Source organism: Sceloporus undulatus, chromosome 3 (genome assembly GCF_019175285.1).
Source record: "Sceloporus undulatus isolate JIND9_A2432 ecotype Alabama chromosome 3, SceUnd_v1.1, whole genome shotgun sequence".
NCBI lineage: Eukaryota > Metazoa > Chordata > Lepidosauria > Squamata > Phrynosomatidae > Sceloporus > Sceloporus undulatus.
Genome location: NC_056524.1, coordinates 77,497,857 through 77,513,699, shown reverse-complemented (window position 1 = coordinate 77,513,699; position 15,843 = coordinate 77,497,857). Strand labels below are relative to the sequence as shown.

General features: G+C 36.5%; 1 protein-coding gene across 1 annotated transcript in view; it reads right to left on the bottom strand.

Moving 5' to 3' along the window:
• CFAP47 (cilia and flagella associated protein 47) overlaps positions 1–15,843 on the bottom strand; it is a 350,299-nt gene that overhangs the window by 313,149 nt on the left and 21,307 nt on the right. Inside the window, exons 9-15 of the mRNA XM_042458393.1 lie at positions 9,640–9,832; positions 6,194–6,404; positions 5,835–5,987; positions 3,479–3,662; positions 2,410–2,506; positions 1,271–1,487; positions 13–257 (exon numbers count right to left, since the gene is read on the bottom strand). Coding sequence (XP_042314327.1) covers positions 13–257; positions 1,271–1,487; positions 2,410–2,506; positions 3,479–3,662; positions 5,835–5,987; positions 6,194–6,404; positions 9,640–9,832 — 1,300 coding nt within the window. The remainder of the gene's footprint in view (positions 1–12; positions 258–1,270; positions 1,488–2,409; positions 2,507–3,478; positions 3,663–5,834; positions 5,988–6,193; positions 6,405–9,639; positions 9,833–15,843) is intronic.

Sequence of the window (15,843 nt, the reverse complement as noted above, 5' to 3'; positions counted from 1 at the left end):
AGTGTACTTTACCTTTCTCTGGGCATATGGAAAATGCTGTTCCTTCTTCTGTGATCATAGGCTTCCAGGTAAATTCTGCAGGGTGGTTTTTATAGTTGTATAGTGTGATTGTTGTTCTGAACCCACTTTCTTCTAAGAAGCTGAAGGCAGGGTGTAAAGTCACTTCTCTTGTAGATAGCTCCAAGGCAATCGGTACTATTTTTGCTACCACTAATACATGTCCAGTATGATGCTGATTTATTGTATATGTGAAAGATCTGTAATACAGAAAGTATTATCTTCATGACAGGATTCATTTCAATATCATCTATGCAATTATTAAAATGTAAAATAAAAAATCTTTTCAAATCTATGTGAAATACTGTGGATGTTAGCATGGCCAGGACTTCTTTTTCTGTCTTGAAACACTGAGCTTTGAAAAATACAGTGCTCTCTTTTTCCTGGGTGTTACTAGATTGATCTAGTATTTAAAAAATAGGCAACACATACAGGGGATGGGCAACTATCATGAGGTCAGGAACCAAATTTTATTCATTTCATCCTCCCCATTTCCCCAAGTTTTCAAAAATTTGACTGGAATTGGCCACCGGCTATCAAACTCATATATGATACATCACCATCTTTCCACCCAACTGCACTGACAGCTGCAAATGCATAGTTATGTTGCCTAAATAGCAAGTTTTAGTTCAACTGAAGTCAGTTACAGACTTGGTTCCTGGAATTCCTTTAAAAACTCTTCTTTAAATCTCATTTGGAGTACATCTACACTGTAGAAATAATGTCATTTTACATCACTTTAAGTGCTGTAGAGCCATCTTCTAGAATCCTTTACAAGGTCTTTAGCCTCCTCTGCTGATGCCTCTCAAATCTATAAATCTCAGGATTCTGTAGGATGGAGCCATGGAAGCTGTGGTGTCAAACTGCATTATTTCTATAGTGTAGATGCACCCTTGGTCAGGACAACATATATCCGCATAATTAATTTACAGAGAAATTTTGCACATTCCACCTCTTGAATAAACCTAGCACCCAAAGCAGCTGACAATAGACTTTTTAAGGCAAAACTAATCAGGGTAAAATCTGTTCAGCAACATATTAAAGGTATGTCCAGAGTCAGTCTGCAATGGAATGTGTTATTTTCAACATGTTTTTACTATTGTTCTGCAACAAGAGGCTTAAGTGTTCCTCTGACCTACCATGCTTTACTCAAATATTTATTTTCTATCAACTACATTAATATCTATATCAAGTAACAAATGAGAAGTGTTACTTTTGAAAGTTTCCTAGTTCGTCATTCTCAAACACAACTGGAATATGAGTCTTCGTATAAGGTGGCACAACATGAGACAAAGGGCTGGTCTGCTGCAATTCTTCACTTTTAATTTTTACTTGTATCCAGACGTGCACAGACAGATTATTTATGATATGCAGTTTCCTGGTAGAAGAAGAATGGACACAAACCTCTCCAAAATCAATGGTGGAGGGCCCTGGTAGAACCAGAAAGGAGCAAAAAGAGAAAAAAAACTAATTTGTAAATTAAGAAAAATATATAGCACTAATTTACTTTTGCATTAACTGACAAACCACAGTAAGTGCATATTATTCCTTTTCCTTCCCAAACTGAGAGGGACAGAGATTTGTGATTGGCCAGTAGAAAGAACAAGGCGAGAAGGAAAATGATGATACTGACCAATGAAAAATCAATTGTTTGACTTTTTGATTAGAAACCCCAATTCACAGTGTAATTTCTCTTCTCTTTCATCACTTGCTCTCTGGGATACCTCAACAAGGGCCAAACTGGCCATGAGGAAAAAGCCTTTGCCTACTCCATGTAGCATCATGTAGCACTCAAGCAATAAATGAACCTAAATAGACCATATGTGGCAGAGCGAACATCAGAGAGCAAAGGACTTTTATTTTAGTGAGTGTATGTATGGTACATGGTTAAATAAGTTTTCCATATGGTTTCAAGGCCATGTAGGTAAAGAAAAACAGTAACCCAAACCCATTTGAGATTTTAGCCAGTCAGTGATCACTGCACAGGGATAACTTGGCCTCTTAAGCACCTGATTTGGCCCTGGATTAAGGCTCAACCTATGCCAGCTCCAGGCTGATGCAGGTATTTTCTTTCTTATTGTTTTCAATTGGAAATAATTTTTTAAAAGCAATGTTCTGACAGGGAAAAGACTTAGAAAATAAATGCCTTCAACGTCAAGCAAGCCAGCAGGATTCTGGATGTGACAGAACATTTTTGATACAAAACTCTAGATTCATATCACATCTCTCTGTCCATCACAAAAAGTAGGAACCTTATTGTTACTTTTAATTTAAACCAATGCATGCTTTTTGTGTCAGCAAAATCAAATGTTTTAAGGTAGGAGAAGTCAAATCAGCAGATCATAATCTTACCAATAAATATCTGATGAAGCTGCTTTGATGTCAGAATTAAACTACAGTCTTCAATCTCTTGTTGAGAAGAGGGTACTGGATTTAGCCCTTCACTAACCTACAAAAACATCCAAAACAATAACCAGATACCAGGAGTCATTTGAAGGAGTCTTTGTTCAAATGTGTAAACATCGTATACAACTTATAGATTCACCATTGAAGCTCAGCAAACAAATAAAGAGAGAGGGAGAAAGTAACTTTTTCAGCACCATCCTTGTTAACTGTAGATTTTGCCAAAGGGAAAAATTTCCCAGTATTAAAATTCTGTGTAACTCTGCCATGTGCTAGTTTCCTCTCTCTGTCCTTTTATTTTGTGTGTCTCTTCTGTTTAGAAACAAATGGTGTAATCAAGGCTCAAAGGAAGATATTTTTGCAAGTGAAACCCTGCACACAACCTTGAACCTCACATCAAAAAAGCAACAACTAAACATTTAATCAACAAACAAACAAAACTCAACTGTCATATGCAGAGGTGTTCAGAAAAAAAAGACCCTGCAGGTTGATGCAAATTAACACTAAAGCCCCAATTTTATCCTCACTTTTTGTAAGTAAATCCCAAGGTTCATCATATAAGGGTAGTTTTAAGGTGTAGGTGTGTTTTAACTTTTGTATATTTTAATGTAATTTTATACTGTTTTTAGATTATTTTAATTGTTTTAAATTTTATAGTATGTATTTTATTTATTTTTAAAGTTTTTATCTGTGAGCCGCCTTGGATCCCTTCTGGGAGACAGGTGGCATACAAATGAAACAAATATATACATGAATAAATTATTAGTCTTCAGGTATGGGAATAACAGGAGTGAATTATAGTGTGTGTGTGCACGCACACATGCATTCAAGTTGCCTGTTGACTCATGGGGACCCCATGAATTTCAGAGGGTTTTCTTAGGCAAGGAATACTTAGGCAAGTGGTGGTTTTGCCAGTTCCTTCCTCTGAAATATAGCCTACAGCACCTGATATGAAAGTAGAAGCCCATTATATTTTCATCAACTATAAACAGGTCATATCCAAGTGTATTTAACTTACCTCTTTTTCTACTGATTTAGCTTTAGTTTCCAGTAGCTGTTGACTGGTCAACAAGTTACTTCCACTTACACAAGTCATATTTTCATCCAATTTCTCTTGTGGTAAATCTTTTACCTTTGGAGACTTTAATCCAGATGCTGGATTTAACCCTATGTCCACAGGATTATTAAGTATTTTAAAGATCCTACCCAGAGGGAGTATACAAAGAAAAGTGGCACTCAGTTATGAAGCTAACAAATCTAATTCAGTAAAATGTCTGACAGATGTTTTGATTAGCATTTCAAGAAGATATTTTAATGAAAGGTGGGGAAAAGCTCTCAAAATGAACGTTTTGCTAAACCTACATTGAAAATAATCACAGGTGCCCAATTTTCAGTTCTTCAATGATTCATGACATATATATTCCAGAAGCAACTTTCAGTAGGTACACTGCGATGTGGAAAGCATGTACATCACATGCTTATCATAAGAGCACATAGCTTGACTGAGACTGTTCCTAACTTAGGACACTTCCCTCTCCTGAAGACCTATTAACATGCATACACACACACATCTAAAAACTCTCAGGCATTCCTGCTTAAAATCCTTATATAGTCTTGGGCCTTTATCACACTAGGGGAGATCCCGCAGGAAAATAGGAGTTAAACGCAATTATTCGGGGAGTTTATCACACCAGAGACTGCTCAAGTGAAATAATGCAAAGTTAATCCAAATGCAAAGCAGAGAAAACCGGCAGCTTTTGTACTGCCAGTTTTCTCTGCTTTGCATTCAGATTAACTTTGCGTTATTTCACATTAACTGCGACGTCGTGTGATAAACTTTGGGCATTTCCAGGTTTTCTTTGGTTAAAATCTAGTTTAACTGCCATTTTCCCACAGAATCTCGCTAGTGTGATAATCTCCTTGGGCCAAAGGATTTCTTGCCTCCTTGTGAATAGTATGAGGAAATAGCTGTGTGGGTCATCCAAGATGATGTGTGGGTCATCCAGGAGCCTGAATACATATGTCAAATGAATTAGTAAGCACTTATTCTCACAGTTCATAACTTCACTGAACACATACTACACACATTCCAGTAATATTTGAAACTCTGAATGTCATCTATTTAGGCTTCCTTGTTCTCAACCCCACTCAGCTATTTAAAATTACTCTCTATGATCTTTATCACACCACACCATTATACCATCATAGCAGTAGTTTGGTCTCGCTTTTGGCTGACCCTTATGATACATCATGGTTCTCCCAATGCTATTGTGCTATACAGTGATTGGGAAATGTGATTATTTTTCTTATACTGAAAATAATCCGTTATTGACTCTTTTTCTTGATATGATTCCATAACCAGTTTGAATATAATGTCTCTTTCTACTTCATTGTGAGGATGATCAATTAGTGGGTGCAGTGTGGATGTGGTCAGGTTGTCTTCCTTGGGGATGCCCAAGGAAATTTTCAACAGGCAAACCTCAAACTTCTAGTCCCTGAGCGACCTCCCAAGAGAATAGCTGTGGTTTCTGTGGTCTACACGCTTCAAGATCTTTTCAGATTTTTAATGTACATAGTTCGCTCCTATAGTGCAATAACATCTGCAATCCTGACCAATTAAGCTTTATAGATGCATGGGTGTATTTTCCAAAGATTTATCCACAGCTTTTCTGTAGTACCATACACCAGTGTTACCAGCACAGCATTACTTTTAATACATATATATAATATAATTAAAATAATAGCATAACAAAACTATGCCACCATGCTGTAATAGCATTATTAAGACTTAATGAGTACAAGTAAAGAGTTTTTTGAACCAAACAACCTGAAGCAATTGATTAGCATGATGAGCACTTTTGTTTTTCACAGGAGGAGATATCAAAAATGGAGGTGGGGTGTAGTCTGTTTCTCTTCCTGTGGCACCTCTCACAATGAGAGATTTGGGCAGTACTGGATGTGCCATAATGACATCACACCATAACAGTGTTATTATGGATATATATATATAAGCAAATCAATCACAAAGCACAAGGTGACGCCAATGAGATGGTGATCAGAGCACTGGTGCATATGAAAAAAAAAACTATCCAAATCACATTGTTACAGTGCAAGTGTAGCAAGGGTATGTTACACAGCATAACAGTCAGCTAGCGTGGCAAGTACAGCTGAAGCAGTTTTTGAATGGTGTAACTGGCATAACAGTGTAGTGTGATAAGAACCATTTTTAAGCTATGTTTCAAATATATTGGACAAATTACAATGTGTAGATCTTTTTAGAAGTTTAAAATGGGGGATGAAACTACAAAAATATGAATTTGCAGAGTGTTCTAGAGTTATAGAATTTAGATAGTTTAAATGGAAGAAACATTTACCGAGCAGCTTTTTTATGGAAACGACGCTGTCTTAAACTTTTGATATAATGTGCATAGTAATCCTTATTTGCTTGATTTTCCAGTTCTTCATATACTGTGTAAGAAAATTCTGGATCCACATAATTGTATCTGGGGACCTTTGTGAAAATAGTCCTAAATATGTAAAATGAAAAGCAATTTCATTAATTAATGGATTATTTAAGTATGCACTGAACATAGAAGACTTTACTGTTTTTCCTATATGAACAGATTTTTGTACCACTCTCCCCGCCCAGGTTAGACAAAACACTGACATGGATCAATTAAGATATTTAACATTATAGACAATTTACAGCTACAAGTTATACTTATATTACTACCTGTAATCCTTATGTAACTCAGCAGGTCTTATGCTGGCTGCACGATCATTAGGGAGAGCAATTATTGTGTTGCTCATGTTTCTACTGATTTGGTGAGCATGAATTTGGGTCCGATTCGATTTAAGTAGTGCTACTGGTGTGATATCACTGTGTTGATCCACCTTGTTAGCTATAAACACTCCTGTTGCATTGGAAATCAATGGCTTTAAACCTTGGTTAGGTTTTAAAAGGGGGAAAAACACATTACTGTTGTTATCATTTATTCCTTCAGATTATACAATACTTGATCCTTAATTACAACATTATTTTTAATAAGAAGGATAAATCAAATTCTAATGCTAGTTATATAGATATTTTACAGGCCAAGAAAGAATATTCCTCAAAAAAGGTGTTATTATGTGCCTTCAAGTTATTTCCTACTTGCGGTGTCCCTAAGGTGAACTTATCACAGGGGTTTCTTGGTCAAATTTGTTCAGAAGGGTTTTGCCTTTGCCTTTCTTTGGGCTGAGAGTGTGTGACTTGCCCAAGATCCCGAGTGAATGTCCATGGCTGAGCAGAGATTCAAACCCTGGTCTTCAGAGTCACAGTCCAATGTTGAAACTGCTATAGCACACTGGCTTCAAAAAACATGAGAATATATCAAAATGGATCCAGTCTTCAAAAATTTATATAGGAGACCAAATGAAACAAAAACAAAGATAAAAAACACCAAGAATGGAGTATATGAAACAAAATCTAAAAAACACCTGGGCAACCAAAATGCACAGGAAAACTAGATTAAAGTAAATGTAGCTATTATTGCTACAAAACTTGTTGTATTTTGTCTGTATTATAAATTTTATCCCATTTTAACCTCCCAAATAGGGCCCCAAACTACTTGTGGATGTAACATAACCAAGTTTTAATTATTTCATTAAACTGTTTTAAATATAAATTACTTTATATATTCATGTAAAAGTCTAGAAATTTTAGCCAAAAAATTGGCTCAAAAAATCTGAGTTGACTTATCCACGGGTCAATGTAAGTACAGTACCTTAACTCTTATTAAAATAGAAACCATCAACTGGTGAAATGTAATCTGGAAGCACTGACCCCTCTTTCATCCATCCATCCTTAAGTGTGAACACAAACAGTTCACACTTAAATTGCCTCCTGCAATTTATGTTCTTTGACACTGTCTTCCTTTGCTTCATCCTTCAGATCCTTTGTTATATGACCCTAAGTCTTACTCTTGACTTATCCACAGGTCATATCAAAATCCATCTTTTTGGACCCAAAACTTGCCCTCGACTTATATGTGCTAAAGCAGTAAGACCTTCACTTTTCCAAAATGTGCTCTAAATGTTGAGGATAGAGCAGATACTAATTATATTGAATCTACACAGCTCAAATTCCAGACAAAAATATTCAAAGTCTCAGAGCTAATATTAGGCATACCAAACTACAGTCGGGCCCCCAACTTTGCAGGGTTAGCACACAGCTTCCTCCCAACAAAAGTGAAAAAAACGTGAATAGAAATAAAGAGAAATAAAAATAATAAATACTATTTCTTTACCTCAGAGAACAAATGCTATTTCTTTACCTCAAATTGCACTAGAGGACCTAGAGATTCCTAGAGAGAACATATTAATCAACTCTGTGACGCATCAAATCTTGAAAGGGAAATCAGCAAATGTGGTTGGCCAAGTGCAAATATATTACACTGTACAATCTGTTTTCCTACCACAATCTATTCAATCTCAAGGGCTTAATTCTAGTTCCAAGCAAATATAAGCAACAATAAGTGTTTGTTGTTGGACTAGATGTATGTGTTGAACACTGAGAGACCAGGGTTCAAATCCCCCCCCTCAGCCATAGAAACCCACTCAGCCATGACTCTCAGCCTCAGAGGAAAGCACTGGTAAACTTCCTCTGAATAAATTCTACCAAGAAACCCCTGTGATAGGGTCGCCTTAGGGTTGTCATAATTCAGAAATGACTTAAAGTCATATAACAACAAACAACAACAAAATACACATGATCTCAACAGCAAAAATGAACTATGGAAGTAAGACCTTAATCACATCATGTAAAAAATACTTTAAAAAAACCAAGTTCTAATTAAATTGCTTTACCAATACTGAGTACAGTACAGTGCTCTACCTGGTTTAGATTAACTGAGATCCAAAAAAGCATTCTGTGTATACAAAAGCTTTTTCTTCTTAAATTAATTCACCATAACTACAAAATTATTTTTTAAGAGCATCCACATCCAAATTCAAGATACCATTTGGCAATTAAACATTAAAACTTTTCTAACAGGAAATCAGTATGCTGCCTCAGTCACTTGACTTATCTGTAAAACTGTAACATTAATTGCAAAATTCCTTTTTGAACTCAGATGTTCCAATCAAAGTTTGGGTGCTCTTTTCTTTTAAAAAGTGGATCAGAAAAAAAATAATATTAAAAAATGAGAAATAAATAAATATAGTGTGTATTTGTATGGAATATGTACGTGCATCTCTCTGAACACTGGACCAAATTTTACTTTTTGAACAAAAAATAATAATCACGCTCTTTTCAGCATGGATTGCATTCTAAGCTATAAAGGATAACTGAGACCCAAGTAGGGGTTATGCAGCCCTCCACATGTTGTCATGCTAAAACTCAAACAGCTCCAGTAATGCTGAAAACTGCAGAGCAACAACATCTAGAGGACCACAGCTTTACCACTTTTGACTTAGAGAAACTGTTAAATAAGTGAAAACATCACAATTATATATTTGTCCCAGTTACTGTTGTATACTCTATCATGAAACCATGAAAAGACAAGTTAATGTTTGCTGGAAAACCAACTTCAGCTGGAATCCTGTTGGTTAGTTTCAGTTAGAGTAACTCCATTCATTCTATTGTTGAGGTGAGTCAAATGCTGAGACTAATGCTGAGATGCATAATATGTAGGCCCCTTGTATCTCCAAACAGCTAGTGAACCTACCACTTTCTACCATTTTCTGACATCCAAGATAAACATTTTCCTTGGAAACAGACAAGTGGATGGACAGTCAGGGGGACTAGTTTCTCAAACAGTTCAACTGAACATTGAAAAATAAGTCCAAAACGCACTGCAGAAATAATCTAGTTTGAGGCCGCTTTGACTGCCCTGGCTCAATGCTTGGGAATTCTTGGAACTGTAGTTTTGTGAGACATTTAGCCTTCTCTGCCACAATAAACTACAGTTCCCAGGATTCCCTAGCACTGAGCCAAGGCAGTTAAAGTGGTTTCAAACTGGAATATTTCTGCAGTGTGTTTTGGACCTTTCTCTCAAGTGGTACTGATATCTCAGTCACTTACTCAAGGGCCCCAATTAATTTTTATGGTGAGTACAAGCTTATATCTGCAATTTCTCCCCAAAAAGATAAAAATATTGTTTCAGAGACATTAAACGTTTCTTTTTCTCAATAACTTACCAGGGTTGGTTTTGAGTACAACTTTATTAGCTATAGACTTGCAATGACCAAAAAAGGATAATTGTATCTGATGAAAAGGCTGCATTTTCAGAGTGAACAAGTTGTCTTTCATTACCACTGGACCAATGATATCTACCACCTGCTTTACTGAAAAGGGTCCTACGTGATGTGGGACAAATGAAAATATCACATCCTAAAAACAAAAACACAGAAATTCATTAAGATACTTCAGGCAAGGAAATGGAAGGCATTAACAGATTACTGACATTTTTAAAAGTGATATCATGCTTTTTCTGTTGTTTCTTTAAATCATCAGATGTGTAATTCCTATCTTTCAAATAATGGCTTTTATTTTAAGAAGTGAAAACCTACCATGTAGTTTAACCATTTACAATATGTAAGCAAATAACGTTATACATTTTAATCCCACTGTTCAGCCTCACAGGCTGCTGACTGTCATATACAATATATACAAATATGGACCCTTACAATTATAGTAAGGAGAAGCTAATATTGAAGACAATGATTACTCAGAAGTAATAGGAATAAGACGACAAAAATTCAGATGGCTGTAGGAATGGTAGACAGTGCTGCTTAGATGTTCAGTAAAAGCATTCTAAAAAGGTGGACTCTGGTGAAAGAAATCTACAGCACAATATATATATATAGAGAGAGAGAAAAATTCAGAGATGTGGGAAAGCAATGAAGAAAACATAATTGGGAAATGAGGGTGGTAGAAGATAAGCTGAATAGGACTGGAGGGAGAAGAAGAAATACAAACAGAAGCACTCAACTTTGTAAGCAACGTTTGATGTGAAGCTTAACAAGGAACAACATAAGGAAAAGAATAATGACCAGTACACCATAAACAAGTTATACTAGAGGTATTATCTTAATAAGTACTAATAAATATAGTAAAGGGTAGTCAGCACAGGTGTAAAAAAAGAATAAAATACTGCTCACTTATTGTGAATGTTCAGAAGACAAACCCACACAGCATGGATTTTCCTAAATACCCCTCAGAGAAAGACAGGAGTCACATGACCTAGCAGATTTCCCCCCCCTAAAGTCACCTTAGACCTTGGTTTCTGGTTCTTTAATGGCAGGACATAAGAACAAGATGCCTACAACTTATTGAGAATGTACAATGAAAGAAAAACACAGCAATGTCAGATCAAATGTAAAAATTCTCCAGCAATCACCTTCATGGGCAAATGTGGATTGCTCCTCTCTATCTTACAAGAACAGACATTAATGGCAAGTGACCAATATTCCATTCTCTGATTAATGCAAAAGACCAATCTACACAGATTGGATGTGTCCAATCCCAGAAACCTTATAGCTGAGATGGTTCCTATGCACTCAGTAATTACACCTTTCTTCCAAAAACTGTCTCTGCTGACTTCAACTTGTCTAATCTGTAACAACTGAGAAAGATGGCTAGGGTACTCCAGACCAGATCCCGACAGACCGAATGCAAAATGGCATTAGTTGAAAAAGTCACTGTAAATCCAGCCAAATGTTAATGCTGAGTGCCCTTGTAATTTTCACCTACCCCATGCCATCAAAATTCAGACACTAATTCATTGTGCCGATGCAGATTTTATTTAGTTGTTTCCTTTAATTAATTTTGTTTATAATTTTTCATATACATACATTATGTATGTGCCAATACAGATTTTGACAACAGCTTATCTAAAGAAACTGAAACAAGGACAGCATCTGAATGTCCAAACTCTCAAGTCCTTCTGTGCAAGACAGGAATAGGACAAAAGAAAATCAAACTACTATGAGAGAAGTGAAAAGGAGAAAAGACTTTAAGAAAAAACAACAAGTCTGACCTCAGCATCAAATGGTCTTTGAAGAAAATCCAAAGATTGCACCTAAGAAGCCAATCTCTCAGATAATCTTCTAGCAGAGGTTATTGTCTCTAAAATCTTAAATGTCAAAAATTTGAGAAGAAAGTATTTATAAGCTTAAAAGATTCCAAGAAGGAAGTCAATGCTGTCACAGGATTCAAAAGAAAGCCCTTCATAGAAAACACGTGATATGCTGATAGAAGGCGAAGGAAGCTTTTCTGGTACACAAAATCAACAAAAGAGCTACAGCCTGCCTCCTTAAGGTGTTGAGACACAGGAGATTATCACACCAAGGCCAATTCAGCAAAAAGTACTCAAATGAAAAGAAAAAGGAACAGCAGTGCTATAGCGCTCAATAGTTTCACACACTCTCACTTTTGCACGATTCTGAAACTTAAAAGCCAAAGAATAGCACAATTGCTTTTCGTGCATACTCATGAATGAATCATTAGTACACTGATGATTTTGCATATGCAGCCTTGCCTCCTGCAATCCATTTAATCCTGGTTTGCTTCCTGCAGTCCCTTTGAAGTTTAAAGATCTCAGGTTGCTTGTTTATTACCGTTCCTTTCTAACTGTGATAAACGTGTTGTAAACATGCTGCGTCTCAAAAATCAGCTTCACAAAAATCATCTTTTGCTTTTGCTTTAACAAATCTCCCCTTCCATTCCTCCCCCCACCTTCATTGCCCCCAGTCAAATAGAAGGGAAGGGGAGAAATCAAGGCAGTGGCAGAAAATATATAAGAGGAAAGACTGTAAATAAAAGGGACATTGTAACAAATTGTAACACTGCAACAAAAGAGGCATTTAAAAGTAAAAGTGAACAGTCACTTTAGTCTAAAGATCCCTGGTTGCTTCCTGCAGCCCATTTAAATTTTAAAGATTGCTTCCCCAATCGCACTTCAATCACACTAATGAGAAGCCATTCACAGGAATTCCCAATGAATGGTTTGTTGCTTGAGCATTGCTGGTTATTCCTGGGAGAAGCCTCGATTGAGCACATTGTCATCTGAAACTCTTTTGTGCGACTGTGCAATTATCACGGCATTTTGCCTTTTCCATCCCCTTTTTCCCCGTTGTGATAATCTCCAAAATCCCAAATCTGGTCCAGCCAAAAAGAAAAAGTAAAAAAAATAATAAAAATGAATCCCCTGAAGTGTACCAGTACTGCTATAAAATCTTGGAACAGACCATGGGAACTGAGGCAAGGACAAATGAAAGAACTCTGCACTGTAAATGCCTATTATTAATAGGTGCATCTCAGGGACCTTCAGAAGTTTGGAGATGTTAGAAAGTGGAGCTAAAAGATAAGCATCTGTTAAATGTGTTGAAGCTAAACTGTCATTCCGGTGGAGAGCCATTTGAACGTCATGAAGGGTTTCCATATGAAGATAGAACAAAAGCATTCAGGAAATAAAGATCTAGAATGGAATAAAAACCTCATGCATGTTCATAAACAATAAAAAAAGACTGAATAGACTACAAAGAATAGTTCTGGAGAGGCCAATATGTCAATGGATTAGATGAGCAGAAGGGGCTGTACTGCTTGCTCCACTATACTTTTCTTCACTTTTGACTTGGAGACTGAGGGGGAAAGAAATGTTTTGGTTGGTGCCTGACTATTTTAAATCATATACACATCAGTGAAAACCTGAAATACCCACTAATTTGTTGTTTTTGTGCTCCAGACACAAGCAAACAATACAGGCCCACGTCCCACAGATGGAGTCTCACTATCAATATTGTTACATGCCATGCCTTAAAGATTGACTGGGACCCCTTCTAACTGAAGGTAAATTGCATTGTCTATAATGGAACCTGGATCTATTTTGGATTAAATGATCTTAAATTTCTTGATATTCCAAATCCTTTTGATGAACAAAACAAAGAGGAAAGCAAGTCAAAGTGCTTGTTTTCTTTGCCTTCCTTTTTAATTGCCACTGACATGGTTGTCTTTTTATCCTTTGTTTCTACTAATATTTTTGCAAGGTATCATCCGTAAAGAAGAGACTACCCTTTAGGTGTGCTATAATCAGATTAGCCCTGGTGTTTTGTCCAGGTGTTTAGCTCATAAAGATCTGAGAACCACAGTGGATGCTGTTACAAAACAGGATAGAAGTGAAACAGAATCTTGAGTAACATCAGGTACAAACAACCAAGACGATTCAAAATGTTTTGGACGACAACAGCTCTAGCAAGGAACAATCATAGAATCATAGAGTTGGAAGAGACCACAAGGGCCATCCAGTCCAACCCCCTGCCATGCATACTGATGTTCCTGCACTAACTACCAAAGCTAAAGCTTCAAGAGACCTCTCAAAAAGTTTTCCAGCTTTCTGTTCTGAATCTCTACAAAAATGATCCTCCTCTCCTGTGACAAAGAATTATCCTCATCTTTTATTTACCACAAGAAACTTAAAGTCATCTGTGGTTTTTTGTTCAATGTATACAAAGCTCCTGCACAGCTATATGCAATTTTCCACCATGAAGGGGTTTGCCCATTCTGATGATAGCAACATTTGGATAATCGTAGGAAAAGATACCTCTTCAGTAGAGAACAGAGTTTTTCTGAAGACTAAAGGTTCTCTCTTACTGGCATCCTATAGAACTGAATCAGGCTGTTTGTAATCCTGCTTAAGCCTGGATGAGCAATAACTTTAGACAGAACAGGAACAAAATGACTATTATTAAATAGTCTATCAGAAGATGCATTCACATTTCCCAGAATCTAAGCCTTCATCCTCTTCTTTTTTTCTGGCTCAGAAGAGTGCAGAAGGCTATGCTGCCTTAACATTTCCCATCAGTATCCTCAGAGGAATTAATCCTCACAGACTTCCAAAAATAAGCAAGGGTGAAAGAGCTTTATGCTTCCTTTTCAATAAAAATAAAACCCTCTCCTGTATACTTCAACATTTTTAATTCAAAAACATACATTTTCACCATATCTTGAGGAGAAGCAGATGCCAAAAAATGAACATTAAATACCAAGGCTATCTCTTTTTGAATATTTAATACAAGTAAAGACTGCTGTTCTCCCTGCTACTGGGAGCCTTGCCCCATTTGTGATTAAAACTGTACTGCTAGTTCTGACACTATAGCCTCCTAAATGTTTTCTTTCAAAAAATCAACATCCATAGAACATTTATAAGCCAACTTGTCACGTATAATTGAGGGAAAATCTAGCAAACAAATTGCATGCAAATTGGTTAGGAACACCTGACCTTTGGGGCTGTCTAACTTATCATCCCATTTGGAGTTAGAACATACTGTATATTCAACGAAAAATGTTGAAAATTAGGTTATACGTAATTCATTAGGAACTAGGGGGAAAAGCCCTCTGTAAAACAACATTAACAAATTGTTTGTCATACCTGAATAGAATACAAATGTGTTGTTTGATGCAACCCTATTAGAAACCATTGTATTAGTTTGCTGAGACAGAAAGAATAGAAAAGGTAGAAATAGCAGATTGACTCTGTTCAAAATAGTATCTGTGCCAAAATCCTGAAGGAAATTCTAATGGTAGGTGTTATGCCCGCCAAGGAAACCAAGACTGCAAATTTGTCCTTTTTTGAGGAAGACTTAAGATGTATATACACTGCACAAATAATGTAGTTCAACACTTTAACTGTGATGGCTCCACCCTACAGAATCCTGGGATTTTGTGGTTTTGTGAGGCACCAGCATTCTTTGGCAGAGAAGGCTTAAAGACTCCATAAAACTACAATTCCCAGGATTCCACAGGATGGAGCTACAGCACTTAACATGGTGTCAAACTGCATTATTTCTACAGTGCAGATGCACCCCTAGGAGGAAGAAGGGAAGAGATCTGGATTACTGAAAACATGATACTTCTTTTTTTAGTTAAACTTTTCAGTAGTTTCATTTCTTATTCCAGCTCTTGCTCATACTACTGTTCGTTCCTTGACTCTACTGGATGTGTTGAATTTCCTCTGCTGTTATCACTGTTGCTAATGAAAATACTCTTTTTATTGCACCCACTTAAGATATAGGGAAGACTGCACAGGTGGACATTTGAATGCTTCTGAATGCTCATCACTAGTCTGACAATGAAACTGTAGAACTCATATCTTCTCAAGAGTAGAACCATTTGTTTTCACATTAGTCAACTGATCAGACTGACTTCTTTGCTTTAGTAGGATCATGCATTTGTTCTTACCCAGATCCAGAGTCAAAAAGAACAAGGAATAAAATGAGTGTACACAGTAAACCAAGTGGGGTATTTTAAACAATTGAAAAAATATCAGTGGAGCAAAGTATAGAGATAAGAACAGAAGGAAAACTACAACAGTAACAGCAGCAACTTGGGACTAGATAGATTTT